Genomic DNA, 14,890 nt, shown 5'->3' on the forward strand with positions numbered 1-14,890 from the left:
GAATTTGCGTTGCTCCTGCCCCAGTCTTCTGTGGTAACTGGACTACAGGCTTGAAGCACAAGGCCCAACAAGACATGCTACTTGAACTATTACTTATTGTCTGGCTTTTTTTTTTTGTTTAATTTTCGAGACAGGGCTTCTCCATAGCTTTTTGGTTCCTGTCCTGGAACTAGCTCTTGTAGACCAGGCTGGCCTCAAACTCACAGAGATCCACCTGCCTCTGCCTCCCGAGTGCTGGGATTAAAGGCATGCGCCACCCCCCCCCCCCCTTGTCTGGAATTCTTAAGACCCAGTGTTTGATCCTTGGCACAATAAAAACAGAAGAGCAAATGTTATTTTCATTGCCCTTTATGGACCCAGTTCACTAGTTTCTTTGTTGGTTTGGTTTGAGACAAAGTATCATTGTAGTTCTCTTGATCCTCCTGAGGGCTAGGATTACAGATACACACAACTGTGTATGTCTTAGGCCTGCAGGTTCTTCACCGATGGATCACTATCCCATAGGAGGGCCATATAAACTGGATGTAGGATCATGAAAATTTGACAAAGGAAAGGTTTCCAAATGTAAAATGACCAAAATTTAATACAAAATCAAACATGTGAACTGGCAAGCCTGGACACTTAGGTTCAAATCTCAGAATCTACATAAAGGTCTGAAAGGAGAACCAACTTCACAAGTTGACTTCTGACTTCTACACATGCAGGGGCACACACAGCCCAACCCTGTCACGCTTACACACTTACACTGAGTCAGTTCTCTCTTTCCCCCATTTAGGTTCAAGGGGTATAGAACTAAGGTTGTTAGGTCTGGTGGCAAGTGCCATTAACCGAAGGGCTACCTCACCAGCCCAGTTTTAAAACAGATTTATTTGATGTTTATGAATGTTTTGCTTACATGTATGTATTTGTACCATGTGTGTGCCTGGTGCCCATAGCAGTCAGATCCTTGGAAATGGAGTTATGGATGGTTATAAACCATCACAAGGGTGCTGGGAACAACCTCACTTCTTTAGTCTTTAATGAATGGAAAATTATATGTATAAAGAAAAACTTTTTTTTTTATAAGGTGGGGGCATACACCTTTAATCTCAGCACCTGGGAGTCAGAGGCAAGTGAATCTCTGTGGGTTCAAGGCCAGCCTGACCTATAAGAGCTGGTTCTAGGACAGCTGTTCTAGGGCTGTTACACAGAGAAACCTGTCTCAAACCTCCCCCACAACACACACACACACACACACACACACACACAAATTTTTAAAAAATGATTTACTTTTGGTAATAGTTCTTCAATATACTTAAGGTCATGTAAAAATGTCTCAGGCAAAAGGGGTCATGAGCAGAATGAGCAAGAACGGGCTTCATACTACATGGCAAAATTAAAGACACACAAGCTTTGGGCCAGTTTTGTCAGTAGCCCTTTGTAAGACAAGAACACATGGACGTGTGCAGGATCTTAGCCCACAGATACTGCACTCTCTACTCCTCCCCTTTACAGCCATATCCAGTTCTCCCCCAGGGAAAATACCACAAACCACCCCCACTGATGTCACCGACACCTCAAGAGATGGCCAAATAAATGATGCACTTCATCTCTCACTTCCTTGGGAACCAGCTCTGCTTACACAAGGGCATGAGGGACTCATCAGCAGCACTTGGGAGAAAGCCTCTGGGCTGAGTTAGAGACAAGTGAGGGAGTGGGAGGCTCTTCCTGGGCCACTCACTCACAGCAGTGACTTGTCACCAGCTCTGCTTCCCACATCCCAGGACACAGGGCCCATGAGATGAGCTGCAGTGACACATCCCTGTGCACACCTCCTTTCGAGCCATCTGCTGCGGTACCACGCACGTTCCACCCCCACCTTCACAGATCCACACAACAGCTGCTGTTGGGTATAACTGAAACCCATAGTGCAGTACAGCCATGGCTGTGATCCACAGGCCTCCTAGGAAAGAAAGGCCCTACCCAGAAAAGACGTGTATATTTGGGAAGAATCAAAACAGCAGCCAGCATTTTAAACTAAAGGAAACACTTGTGTCCCTACCTAAATAACAGTCATTGATGCTAGTTTTCCCGACTAGACTTTTCTCAAAACACAAAGACCAACTTTTTGAAGTGTCTTCAGCTAAGGGGTAGGGTGGACAAACATCCACGTGTGTCTCCTTTAATGAAACTACTTTACTCAGTAACGTGACAATGGAAGTTAAAAGTGAGTCAGTCAGCTCAAAGGTATTCCCTGACAAGGGTCATCTTCTGAATACCAACTTAATCACTTTTCTACTTAGGTTTCTATGTTGAATAGCCAGAGAGAAATAACTACAGCAGCAAAATCTAGTCCATAAAGGCTAGCCCCTTACCCAGGAGCACGCCAAACAAAAGTGCCTATCCTATCCTCTGAAGACCACACTAGCAGTTCTCATTCGGAGGCTCCTTCCTCTATCTAATCAGTCATTATTTAAACTTAAAAATTCCTAAGTAAAGGTAGGGTGTGCTACTAACTCCAGTTGCACTCAGGAAGCAGAGGCGGGAGGACTGCTGTAAACTTAATGTCAGGCTGGCCAGGCTATAACATCCTGTCACAAAAAAACCCAAAACAAAATGGAGCTGGAAAAGACAGCCTAACAGTTAAGAGCATTTGCTATTCTCGCAGAGGGTCTGGGTTCTGCTCCTAATAGCCATGTCAGGATGCTCACAGCCATCTGTTAACTCCAACTCCAAGGGATCTGAAACACTCTTCTGGCCTCTGTGGGCAACGCACACGCGCGCGCACACACACACACACACACATTCCTAAATAAAGAAGTCTCAGAACTCACCAAGGACTTGTCAATGATGCAGAACATGTAGGTATCATGAAGGAGGATGTGCATCGGTCTCTTGGGATGGAAGCTGATGTGTGTGATGGGAGTATCCCTCTGGAGCCATAGCTGGTGAAATCCCTGCTTCTGGACAGCTCGGCTCCACTCTGTATACTGCTTGTCTGGGATACTGAACTCAAATACCTGAAGAACATAACACCAAGCAAGTGCACATGTGTACCCACAGAATTCAGAGACTCCTGCTCCTTCTGGGTTTTCCTAACCACAAATATTAGCAAACCTCAGGTGCCATATTTTAACATTACATTTTGTTGTTGTTGTTCTTTTGTTTTTTCGAGACAGGGTTTCTCTGTGGCTTTGGAGCCTGTCCTGGAACTAGCTCTTGTAGACCAGGCTGGCCTCAAACTCACAGAGATCCTTCTGCCTCTACCTCCCAAATGCTGGGATTAAAGGTACACGCCACCACCGCCCAGCTTATTTTTTTTTAAGACAGGGTTTCTCTGTGTAGCCTTGGCTGCTGTAGACCAGGCTGGCCTCAAACTCACAGAGATCTACGTGCCCCCATGTAGCGAGCTATGTGAAGCCACATCTGATAATCAGCTCCTAATTATGCCTAAGACCTGACTTATGCTATTATCACACAATGATTATCAGCTGCTTGCATATGCGTGAACCTATAGGCAGTGCCCACCTGGCAATCTGGGATTGGCAGCCCATGCCTACTTAAGAGCTGGGAGAGGTTTGCCCGAGGAGAGAGAGAGAGAGAAAGTGAATAAAGTCCTGGAAAAACTGCAGTGAGAAGAGCTCCGGTGTGTCGTGCGTCATCCTTGCGGGTCAAGGGTGTACGTGACACCCCCACCCCAGTGCTGGGATTAAAGGCGTGCCCCACAGCCTGCCTTAGCATTACATTTTACCATCACTTAAAAAAACTCTTTTAAAGGTAAGTTATAGACAACAACTTACCTGAAATTTTTGTTTGAGACACAGCTTTACAGTTTAGCTCTGGCTGGCCTGAAACTTGTGATCCTCCTGCCTCAACATGCCACATGATAGGATTATAGGTCACTGTCACTAACCTCAGAGGGCATCAGTTTCAATGACAAAGACACTTAATGTGCCGCCTTTCAACAGTCTTGGTCAAGAATGAAAACCCATGCCCTTTCCCCTGGCTAGCAGCGCGGAGGCCACATGATGCCTGGAGTTACTGTAAAAGACGTTAACCAGCAGGAGTTCGTCAGAGCTCTGGCAGTCTTCCTCAAAAAGTCCGGGAAGCTCAAAGTCCCCGAATGGGTGGACCCAGTCAAGCTGGGCAAACATAAAGAGCTTGCCCCCTATGATCAGAGAACTGGTTCTACACGCGAGCTGCCTCTACAGCACGGCACCTGTACCTCCGTGGTGGTGCGGGGGTTGGCTCCATGACCAAGAACTATGGAGGATGGCAGAGAAACGGTGTCAGGCCCAGCCACTTCAGCAGAGGCTCCAAGAGTGTGGCCCGCCGCGTTCTCCATGCCCTGGAGGGACTGAAAATGGTGGAAAAGGACCAGGACGGGAGCCGCAAGCTAACAACTCAGGGACAGAGAGATCTGGACAGGATTGCCGGACAGGTGGCAGCTGCCACCAAGAAGCATTAGGACAAAGGATGCTGGGTTAATAAAAAAAAAAAAAAAAAAGAATGAAAACCCATGAAAGTGAGAGAGCATTTTTTGGATATCGTATGCATGCATGAAAAGTAAAAACTGTTTCAAAACAGTAAGCCTCATCTGTTTAGCAATTTAATCAAATATGCTTCCCAGATACGCTGTTTCTTTCCAACAGTCCAGTGCAGTGTAGTAGACAGACGAGGATACACAAGCACTGATGAGTTAGCCCAAGTATCTGCGGATTACCTCGTCCCAACTTGACATAAAAAGTGCTGTGAAGGAAGCTCTCACTTAGGCTGAGATCAGATACCTGAATTTTAGTAAGATCTGATTTTCTCATGAAGGCAAACCAAACATTTTTAGGTCACTTCCAAAATTTTATTACATCTCATATCTAGTTTAATACCTGGGCCCATGTTATCTCTAGTTTAAATTAGTAGAGTGTAGTCAGATAGTGGTGGCACATGTCTTTAATCCCAGCACCCAGGAGGCAGAGGTAGTGGATCTCTTTGTTCAAGGCCAACCTGGTCTTAGTTCCAGGACAGCCAAGGCTACACAGAGAAATCTTGTGTGTGGGTAGTAGCGGTGGTGGCAGGGATTAGCAGAATGCATCAAAATTCTCCCATCACTTTGTGCTTCTTAGCTCTAGAACGGCAATGCAAGCTGTGCCCATCACACCAGTGGGTACTGCTGGCCTATGATGGGCTCAAGCCACACATGGAAGCCTCACTCACATAAACTATCTAGCAGAAGGGAACTGGAAGAATGCACTAGAATCTCTTACCTGTTGGTCAGAATGAGCAATGACAAGGTTGTTGGTGTTGGGGGCGATGGCCAGAGCAGTCACTGGAAAGTTGTAAGCAGGGACTGTGCAGTGGAGCTGGGGAGAAAGACAAGGGACAAGGCTATAGGACATCTCATCTTCCTTCAGGAAAGGTTAGATGAGCGGGACATGGTGATGACAACTTTAATGGCAGCACTCCAGGGACAGAGGCAGGCGGTGTCAGTTCCAGGTCTATATGGTGAGAGCCTATCCCCAAAACAACCACCACACACACACAAATGCACAGACACACAGACAAAGCAGAACAAAAGGAAGCTAGATGTCAGCAACTTTTGTAGTTTATTATTGCACTTTCATTGTTTTCTGGACCAGGCTTTGAGTCCTAAACTCCACTACCACACAAAACCCTAAGCCCAAGTCAGGTGCTTGAAATAATGTTCTTTGGAACTCAAAAGCATCCTATGGAAGTTCAGGCATTTCAACAACAAAGAACTTTAATTTCATTAAAAAGAAAATTTTGGCTGGGTATGGTGGCGAAGGCCTTCGATCCTCCTTTGAAAGGCAGAGGCAGGTGGATCTGAGTTGAGGTCGGTATGGCTTACATAGAGAGTTCTAGGCCAGTGAAGACCCTTTCTCAAAGAAACAAACAGATTATGCTCAACTGCTTACAAAATAGAGCATTTCCAGAAAACTCAAGAGCAGTTTCCTCTGAGTCAATGTGTCTATATGAATCACTCAAATATACCACTGTACTGAAAACATACAGCTCTACACTGGTTGGCTTAAAAAAAAAAAAAGCATTGCCAAAAAATGGACATTTGGGTTCAACTATAAAGCATGTTTGTGGGCATTAGAAAGAAACATGGTTTTTGTCAATGTTAGGGACAGAACTGTGATATACAACTCAATGTATTATTACCCATCTGTCAGAAGGATTCCCCAACTGTGATATCCGCCTTAAATTTCTGGTTCTATCTGATCTAAAATCACACTGAATTCACAAATTCACAAGACCTGTTATGGCCTCCAGCGCTGTATCTATGTATCAGAACTCCCTCCCCAGAGCAGAAACACCTGAGTCCCTTTTGTTGTTATTTGTCTGCTGTATGGTACTGGGGACTGACCTTAGGGTACCATGAATGCTAGGTAAGTACTCTGCTATTGAGCCATATCCCCCTAGCCAGGAAATGGAGTCATCACTCCTAAATCCCTAAATGTAACTTTGAGTATAGCTTACACCATTCTTTCAATTTTAATATTTTGTGATTTTAATATTATGTTAGTAGTGTTGCGGTTCTAAAGAATCCTCCCTCCCTCCGCCCCCAGTTTTTCGAGACAGGGTTTCTCTGTAGCTTTGGAGCCTGTCCTGGAACTAGCTCTTGTAGATCAGGCTGGCCTCGAACTCACTGAGATCCACCTGCCTCTGCCTCCCGAGTGCTAGGATTAAAGGCACGTGCCACCACCACCTGGCGGTTCTAAAGAATTCTAAAACAGAAATCTAAAGAAATCTAAAGCAGGAAAAATTCTTCCTTAAAAAAAAGCCTAGGGGGCTGGAAAGATGGCTCAGAGGTTAAGAGCATTGCCTACTCTTCCAAGGGTCCTGAGTTCAATTCCCAGCAACCACATGGTGGCTCACAACCATCTGTAATGGGGTCTGGTGCCCTCTTCTGGCCTGCAGGCATACAGACAGATTATTGTATACATAATAAATAAATATTTAAAAAAAAAAAGCCTAGTAAATTTCCAGGTCATTCTGCTCTGTCTTGAATCTTAACACGACTAGCAGCAGCTTCCCGTATGGCTATGAACTCTGATGCTCACCTTTAGATGATTCAGATCGTATACGTGGACTCCAGCACTGGTACCTGATGCAGCTAGCCAATTCCCATCTGAACTAACTGCCAAAAGACACATGGCCTCCACTATCCCTGAGGACAGAAGAAACAAGTTCTTGAATTAGGCACCCACAGCCTGCCCCGCCCTGGAGAAACCAATGAGAAACCCACATGGCTATAAATCATTTATAGAAGACTTTACTAGAGTTTTGCAAATTAGTTCTAAACATTAACCAATTTTTAATATATATTTTTTGAGACAGGAAATTACTTTTGTAGCCCAAGACAGCCTTAAATTTAGGATCCATGTGCCTCAGCCTCCAAATGTTAGGTAACTATGCTTTCCCTACTTTTTAAACTTAATTAGTGATTGTTGGGCATGGTGGCACAAGTTTTTAATCCTAGGACCCAGGAGGCAAAGAATATGAGTTCGAGGCTAGCATGGTCTATACAGCAACTTTAAGGCTAGTTAGGTCTACATCATGAGATGTGGTCTGAGAAAATATAAATATATATATTATAAATATAAATACTATTGTCTCTCGTGTGAAGAAAGTCCAGAAAGATAAAACTAGAGGCATCACTGGTTCAGACCCGAGTAAAGCACTAAAACCACACCCTAAGTTAACTATTTCAGACTACTTTTTCCTTCTTAATGTTTTAAAATTACAGTTAGGGATACATATTTAACAGACTTGAAGCACATATTTAATTTATTAAGTGCCAGCTGTCTGTTTAACACTATGGGGCACGGATGAGACACCTCTGTCAAAAGGGTTTTGAATCAATCTGTAACATTAAGACAAAATGAAAATCAGACACTGACATTATATGCTAAAATATGTGCTGCATATAACAATCCCAAATAATGAAAAAAGCCTTATAACAGGTCATAAACCATCTCTTGAAAGAGGGAAAAGAAAAGGTAAGGGCAAGATAGTCTAAGATTTATAATAAAAATACTATTGTTTAACTCATCTGACTCCTGAATGGTCAGCTTCTTCTGATGTAGCTATTTTTTTTTTCACCTTTTCTGTCTTTTTTTGGCGGGGGGCGGGGGGAATATGAGACAGGGTCTTTTTATGTAGCCCTGGCTATCATGAAACTTACTCTGTAGACCAGGCTGGCCTCAAACTGCCTTCCAAGGGCTGGGACTAGAGTTGTGCACCACCAGGCCTGGCATTAAGCAGCTTTTCAATGAATTAATGTTAAATACTTACAGTCCAGGCTGATGGGAACCTAAAACAGTAATGAAGTAGCTATATGCCAGGGCAAGAACAAGGGACAGGACCGTGGAATGTATTCAACTACCAACGTAAACTAGATACAAAGTTGAAGCCAACAGTTAACTCAGCATTGGCTAGTATATATAGTCACCTACTGACGCAATCTTATGTTCTTAGGGAACATGAAAAAGTCACAAGCACAAAAGACCCCAAATAAAGCTATATGCCTAACAATATTTTCATCTTAAATAAACATCTCATAAAAACAAATCTCTACACAGTAGCACCAGAAAACACCAAACAATAAGGGGAGTCATTTGGTGTCAGGATTGCAGATGACTTTTACTTTCTTCCTAACTCTGCCAACAAACCTAAGGATGATGAAACTCCTCTGGTCCAAATAAGGAATCAAAAGCCCAGTGAGAAAGAAGTAGGTGTGAGGAACATTTCAGAGCTCATCGAGAGAGTCTTCATCTGCCAGAGATCTCCTCCTACTTCAAATGGCAAACATGTGAGCAAGTGTATCTGCAAGGTAAGAAAGAGCAGCAGGCACCCTGGCACTGAGGTCTAAAGAGAAAAAGTCACCAGAGACAGAGAATCCCCTGCTCAGTTAGAAATCCCACCTGATTGAGGCTGGAAAGTATGCAAATGCTTGAAGTTTCCTTCCAGCAGATGAATGATATGCAGAGACCCTTGATTTGATGCCACAAAGAGCTTTGTCGAATCTTCAGAAAACAAAATATGGAGGGCAGAGCGAAGGAACGCTGGCATTTTGGAAACCTTTGGGTAAATCAACAGTAAAAGCGAGTGAGAGAAAGCAGCATGCCACAACCTGACACAACCTGACAGCCAGGTTACCTTACATTAACTCTCGGGATTGCCAACAAAGGACCCACAAAAGGCCTAGAATTCTGCCATGCTTCCTATAACCTATCTAGCTTTCTCTTCATCCAGATTGCAATGCTCAATTCTCCACCTTGGAAATAACTTAAAATGGGAATAAATACCATTTTTTGTTAGGATTATTTCCCTACTTCTTTTCATTTTATGTATTTAATAACTAAATGAGCCCTAAAACCATACACACACTAACAACAAAAACAGACTCAGCAGGTTGTATTCATATATTTGTGCAAACACACACACTCTCTTGAGAGTGGAGGGGCTATGAGAAGGGTTAGGGGAGGAGACCTGAGGGAATGGAAGGAGAAAAAGAATGTAATTCTATTTTAATTAAAAATGTATAAAAAGTAAACAAAATAGCAAAAACAAGTACTTAGCATTGCAGTGGTAGTGCTGAAGATTGAATCTAGAACCTTCTCTAAGATTTAAAAACAAAGCTAGGGGCTGGAGAGATGGCTCAGTGGTTAAAAGCACCAGCTGCTCTTCCAGAGGTCCTGAGTTCAATTCCCAGGAACCCCATGGAGGTCCACAATCATCTATAATGAGACCTGATGCCCTCCTCTGGTGTGCAGACATATAGAACACTGCATACACAATAAATAAATCTTAAAAAAACAAAACAAACAAAAAACAAAAACAAAACAAAAACCAATGATAGAAATCAATCCGACACTTGGGAGGCAGAGACAGGCACATCTTTGTGAGTTCAATGAAAGTCTGGTCTACAGAGTGAGTTTAAGAATAGCTAGGATTGGGCTGGAGAGATGGCTCAGCGGTTAAGAGCATTGCCTGCTCTTCCAAAGGTCCTGAGTTCAATTCCCAGCAACCACATGGTGGCTCACAACCATCCGTAATGAGGCCGGCAGGAAGAATACTGTATACATAATAAACAAATAAATAAATATTAAAAAAAAAGAATAGCTAGGATTAGCAGCTGCACAGGTGGCTCAGAAGCTAAGAGTGCCGACTGCCGTTCCTGAGGTCCCGGGTTCGAGAACAGCTCGAGCGCTCTATGTAAATAGTCGGGGGGGAAAAAAAAAGAATAGCTAGGATTATGCAGAGGAACCCTATCTCGAAAATAACAAAAAACAAAAAAGATTTAAAAACAAAGCAAAAACTAAACAAACAAATAAAAACCGTGTGTAGGGGCTTGAGAGATGGCTCAGTGGTTAAGAGCACTGGCTGCTCTGCAGAGGACAGCGATTTGATTCCCAGTACCTATATGGCAGCTCACAACCTCCTGTAACTCTAGTCCTAGGGATCTATCCCCTCTGGACTCTGGAAGCACCACACACACATGGTAAACAGATATATATATATATATATGCAAAACATTAATACACACGTGTAAATTAAACATTTTTTAAAATGTGTGTATGTGTAGAGGTCAGAGGTTAACCTGTGGGAGTCTCTCCTTCCACCATGTAGGTCCTGGAGATGGAACTCAGGTTGTTAAACATAGCGGTCCCTGAAAGACTGCTCTGTAACAGCTAAAGAAAAATCCTTTTCACTAAGGATTATCTTTTAAATGATTTTAAATGATTCATTTATTTTTACTTTATGTGCATTGGTGCTTTCCCTACATTTGTCTGTATAAGGGTGACAAATCACTTTGAGCTAGATTACAGAAGGTTTGTGAGCTGCCATGTGGGTGCTGGGAACCGAACCCAGGTCTTCTGGAAGAGCAGCCATCTGTGCAGCCCCAAGGATTCTTATCTAATTCATTTCCACTTCAAACAAAAGTACACATTTAGGAAGTTTACTCTTTTACAGGAATCCACTTTGTCCTCACTTACTCTTTGGAGGCTTATGTTGTCACGTTCATATTTCACTCGATAGAGAAAAAACCGAGAGGCTGTAGAATAGGCTATCCAGCTTCCACACGGGGAAACACAACTGCAGCTAATGTTCTCAGGGCCCTGGCAATCGGAGGAAGCAACATGAGTGAAAAAAAAAAAACACCAACTGTTCTTTAGGCAAAGTCTCACTCTGTCTCCCTCCAGTCTCCCTACAGTAGACGGCCAACGGGGCGCACAGGAGTGAGCCATCAGGCCTGGGAAAGCTTCTTGTGACCAGGTTCCCACGACAGGACTCTACGCTCACGGTGCTCTCACATCCTCACAAATGCATCTTTGAGACAGGATTTAACTCAGCCCAAGGTGTGTTAATTCTAAGGCTAGTCAAATTCCCTACTAACCAAAACAGCCCTGAACTCCTAAACTTTTTTTTGCCTCTGTATCCCAAGTACTGGGATTACCGGTAGGATTACCATAAGCACCTAAAAGACATGTTTATAAAAGATAATATGATTAAAGCAATTTACATGGTATGTTGCTAACATAAAAAGGAAACATATACATACAAATGAATACAAGTTCTTTGTCTTTCTGAGGGAGACTATACAAAAAACTGTGGAATTGCTTATCTGTGAACAGCGAAACAGTAAAATGTGGGGTGAGCTTGAAGCTCCACTTGATCACACAACCTTTCACTGCCTTAATTATTAGAAACACACATGCTATTTCTATAATATAAAAAGGAAAACCCAATTTCCTGTACTCACTTATCAAATTCTCAGTATCTAACTTATAAACACCAGTGACACAATTCTTCAGATAAAATGACAAAGTCTGGGCTTCAGACTGAGTGCTGCTCAGATTCAGAATGGAGAAGGGCTCTGGGCCTGGGCGGAGCATGGACCTTCCTCACCTTTGTCTTGAGGTGCAGCAGATGGTCTGCGTTTTTAGAGAGTGGAAGAGTATCTCCGTTCTTGCCTAAAAACAGAAACTTTGAGCTTTCTCTCACCAAAGAAAATTTGTACTTTTTTCATTTTAAAGCCAAGCCTGAGTAACAGAATTTGCCACCAGGAGGTCAGGTTTACCCACATTACCACGCATACCATCACAATCTGGAGAGCCATGTGAGGAGCTGCAAAGAGACTTTGACTCTAAGGCAGTCTGCCATAGCTTCTCCCAGACTCGCAGTGGGCAGAGGCAGGTTTAGTATACTCTAAACCCTTCCTAAACTGGCTACGCTTCCCCAAGGTTTCCATACTGCACATCACTCCACCTTCTCAGCTTTCAACAGAAGTCAGGCCAGGGCAAAGTATGACTCCACAACCGTCATTTCAACTAACTCTTACATGCGTCTAATAGAAGCTTAAACTCTGTTTGGGGGGATGGGGGTTGAGACAGGGTTTCTCTGTGTAGTCCTGGCTGTCCTGGAACTCACTCTGTTGACCAGGCTGGCCTCAAATCCGGCGTGGCTGTTGTCTCTTAAGAGTTTAGCCAGGCTGTGGCAGAGGCAGGCAGATCTCTGTGAGTTCGAGGCCAGCCTGGTCTACAGAGTGAGTTCCAGGGACAGGCTCCAAAGCCACAGAAAAACCCTGTCTCAGAAAAAAAAAAAAAGGAAAAACAACAAAAGGGCAGGTGGTGTGGTTGTGCATGAAGATAGAGCTCTGTGAGCTCAAGGCCTAGTTGAACTCAACCTGGTCTATAGACTGAGTCTATAGGACAGAAAGAAAAAAAATTGATATCTATCTTAAGATTTTAGATAGTCACAATGGTTCATGGTTATCTCACCATTTAAGATCGCTGAGTTCAAGGCCAATCTCAACTGCAGAATGAGATTCTATTTCAGAAAACCAAAACAAAGTTTTAACATTCAATAATTTTTTTTTCTTGTATTTGGAAAAAAATCGTAATTTCCCAGACACAGTAAAAAAGTCCACCCTTCTAAATGTATGCACGTGTGTGCGGGTCAGGCTGGCATTAGGCGTTTCCCAATTGCTCTCCACTTTGTTTTTTCACAGTTCAAGTCTGACTATATAGCCCTGGATGGCCTGGAATTCCTTAGGGACCAGGCTGGCCCTGAAGCTCCAGCTGAGTGCTCTCACAAAGGCAGAGTGTTGAGACTGGGACTAAAGGCACACACACCATGGCCAGCTCCACTTTACTTTGTGACACAGGGTCTCCCTGCTTCCCTGGTCCTGAACTTCTGATTCTCTTGTTTCACTCTCTTCCCAGTTTCCTTCTGTGCAGGCACTGGATGATGCTGCGGCTCAGACCTGGAGACCTGTGCTTCCCAGGCAGGCACTTTACTTCTGAGGTAGGCACCAGCCCATCTTGATATCCCCCCCCCCCCTTTTACTGTTTTTAAAAATTTGCCAGTTTTTAAAACTAGGTCAAAAACAAAAAGAAACATCAAAAAACTCCCACAAACCTTCCCGCCAATTTACCTGTTGCCACTGTAGACCCTAGTCGCCAAAGCTCCAAGTGATGAGCAAACTGGAAGAGGAGAAGCTGCCTTCTTTTTGAACAGGAAATGAGACGACGCTGCATTCAAGAATTGAAATCTCATAAATGGGCCAATGTGGTCACCTGCTGCTTCAGTTCCAGAGGCAAGAGCAGCATCCTAACAGCCTCTTCCCTATTGCTGAAATCCATTGTGGCCAGCCCCCCCCCACCCCCCAGGCAGAGGCAGGTATATCTCTGTGAGTTCAAGGCCAGTCTACAAAGTGAGTTCCAAGGTAGACTGGGCTACAATAGTGAGACCCAGGCCTACCCCCCCACCCCCGCAAAACAAAAACAAACAACCCCCCCCAAACCCATTTTGGTGGATATATCCCAAGTCCTATCGCAGTCTAGCCACTGTACTAGGATTTGAGAACACAATGGAGACTGAGATAGCCACTCATCTCAAGATGGTTCTAAAAAAGTGACAAGTATGCCACAAGATTTAACATGGATAAACACAGGATGAGCAGAAAAGACGCCTACCCTAGCCTTGTGGAACCAACACAGATGAGGCTCACTGGCAAAGATTAGTCAAGCAGAGAAGGCAGGGTAAGAAGTTCCAGGGAGGAAAGAACACGCAAAAACACTGAGGAGAGTAACTTAGAATTGACAGGCTGGGGGAATGGGCCAGTCCAAGATCAACACAGGATCTAGAGACACATTAAGAATTTAGGGCTCCCAGCACTCAGGAAGCAGAGGCAGGACAGGCTCCAAAGCTACATAGAAACCCTGTCTCAAAAAAAATAAAAAATTAAAAAAAGGGGGCTTTAAGTTGGAGACAATAACCAAAGGCTTTTTAAATAAGAGGAATAATCAAAGTTCTTTTTCTTTTCTTTTTAAAGAGACATCTTGATTAAGGGAGCCATTAGGGAGCTAGTGTTAAACCTGGCACTAGAGAAATTCCCCGGAATCCACAAGACCCTAAGCAACAGTGGAGAAGGTGTCTAAATTGGCCTTCCTCTGCAATCAGATTGATGACTATCTTAAATGTCATCATAGAACCTTCATCCAGCAACTGATGGAAGCAATCAATCCACAGCTAAGCACTGGGCTGAGCTACTGGAGACCAGTCCAAGAGAGGAAGGAGCAATAATATGAACAAAGGGGTCAAGATCCCGATGGGGATACCCACAGAAACAGCTGACCCGGGGCTGGGGAGATGGCTCAGAGGTTTAGAGCATTGCCTGCTCTTCCAAAGGTCCTGAGTTCAATTCCCAGCAACCACATGGTGGCTCACAACCATCTGTAATGGGGTAGGGTGCCCTCTTCTGGCCTGCAGGCATACACACAGACAGAATATTGTATACATAATAAATAAATAAATAAATATTTTTTAAAAAAAAAAGAAAAGAAAGAAAGAGCTGATCCGAGCTAGTGGGAGCTGACTCCGA

At 43.8% G+C, this 14,890-nt stretch overlaps 1 protein-coding gene and 1 pseudogene across 1 annotated transcript in view; one reads left to right on the top strand and one right to left on the bottom strand.

Moving 5' to 3' along the window:
* Nucleotides 1–14,890, bottom strand: part of Utp4 (UTP4 small subunit processome component) — a 33,268-nt gene that overhangs the window by 1,065 nt on the left and 17,313 nt on the right. The window contains exons 9-15 of the mRNA XM_075977102.1: nt 13,442–13,538; nt 11,914–11,978; nt 11,001–11,123; nt 8,925–9,081; nt 7,062–7,168; nt 5,241–5,336; nt 2,814–2,999 (exon numbers count right to left, since the gene is read on the bottom strand). Of these exons, the coding sequence (XP_075833217.1) occupies nt 2,814–2,999; nt 5,241–5,336; nt 7,062–7,168; nt 8,925–9,081; nt 11,001–11,123; nt 11,914–11,978; nt 13,442–13,538 (831 nt within the window). The remainder of the gene's footprint in view (nt 1–2,813; nt 3,000–5,240; nt 5,337–7,061; nt 7,169–8,924; nt 9,082–11,000; nt 11,124–11,913; nt 11,979–13,441; nt 13,539–14,890) is intronic.
* On the top strand, nt 3,986–4,461 carry LOC142852375 (small ribosomal subunit protein eS19 pseudogene; annotated as a pseudogene).

This window comes from Microtus pennsylvanicus, chromosome 6, assembly GCF_037038515.1.
Source record: "Microtus pennsylvanicus isolate mMicPen1 chromosome 6, mMicPen1.hap1, whole genome shotgun sequence".
NCBI classification, from domain to species: Eukaryota; Metazoa; Chordata; class Mammalia; order Rodentia; family Cricetidae; genus Microtus; species Microtus pennsylvanicus.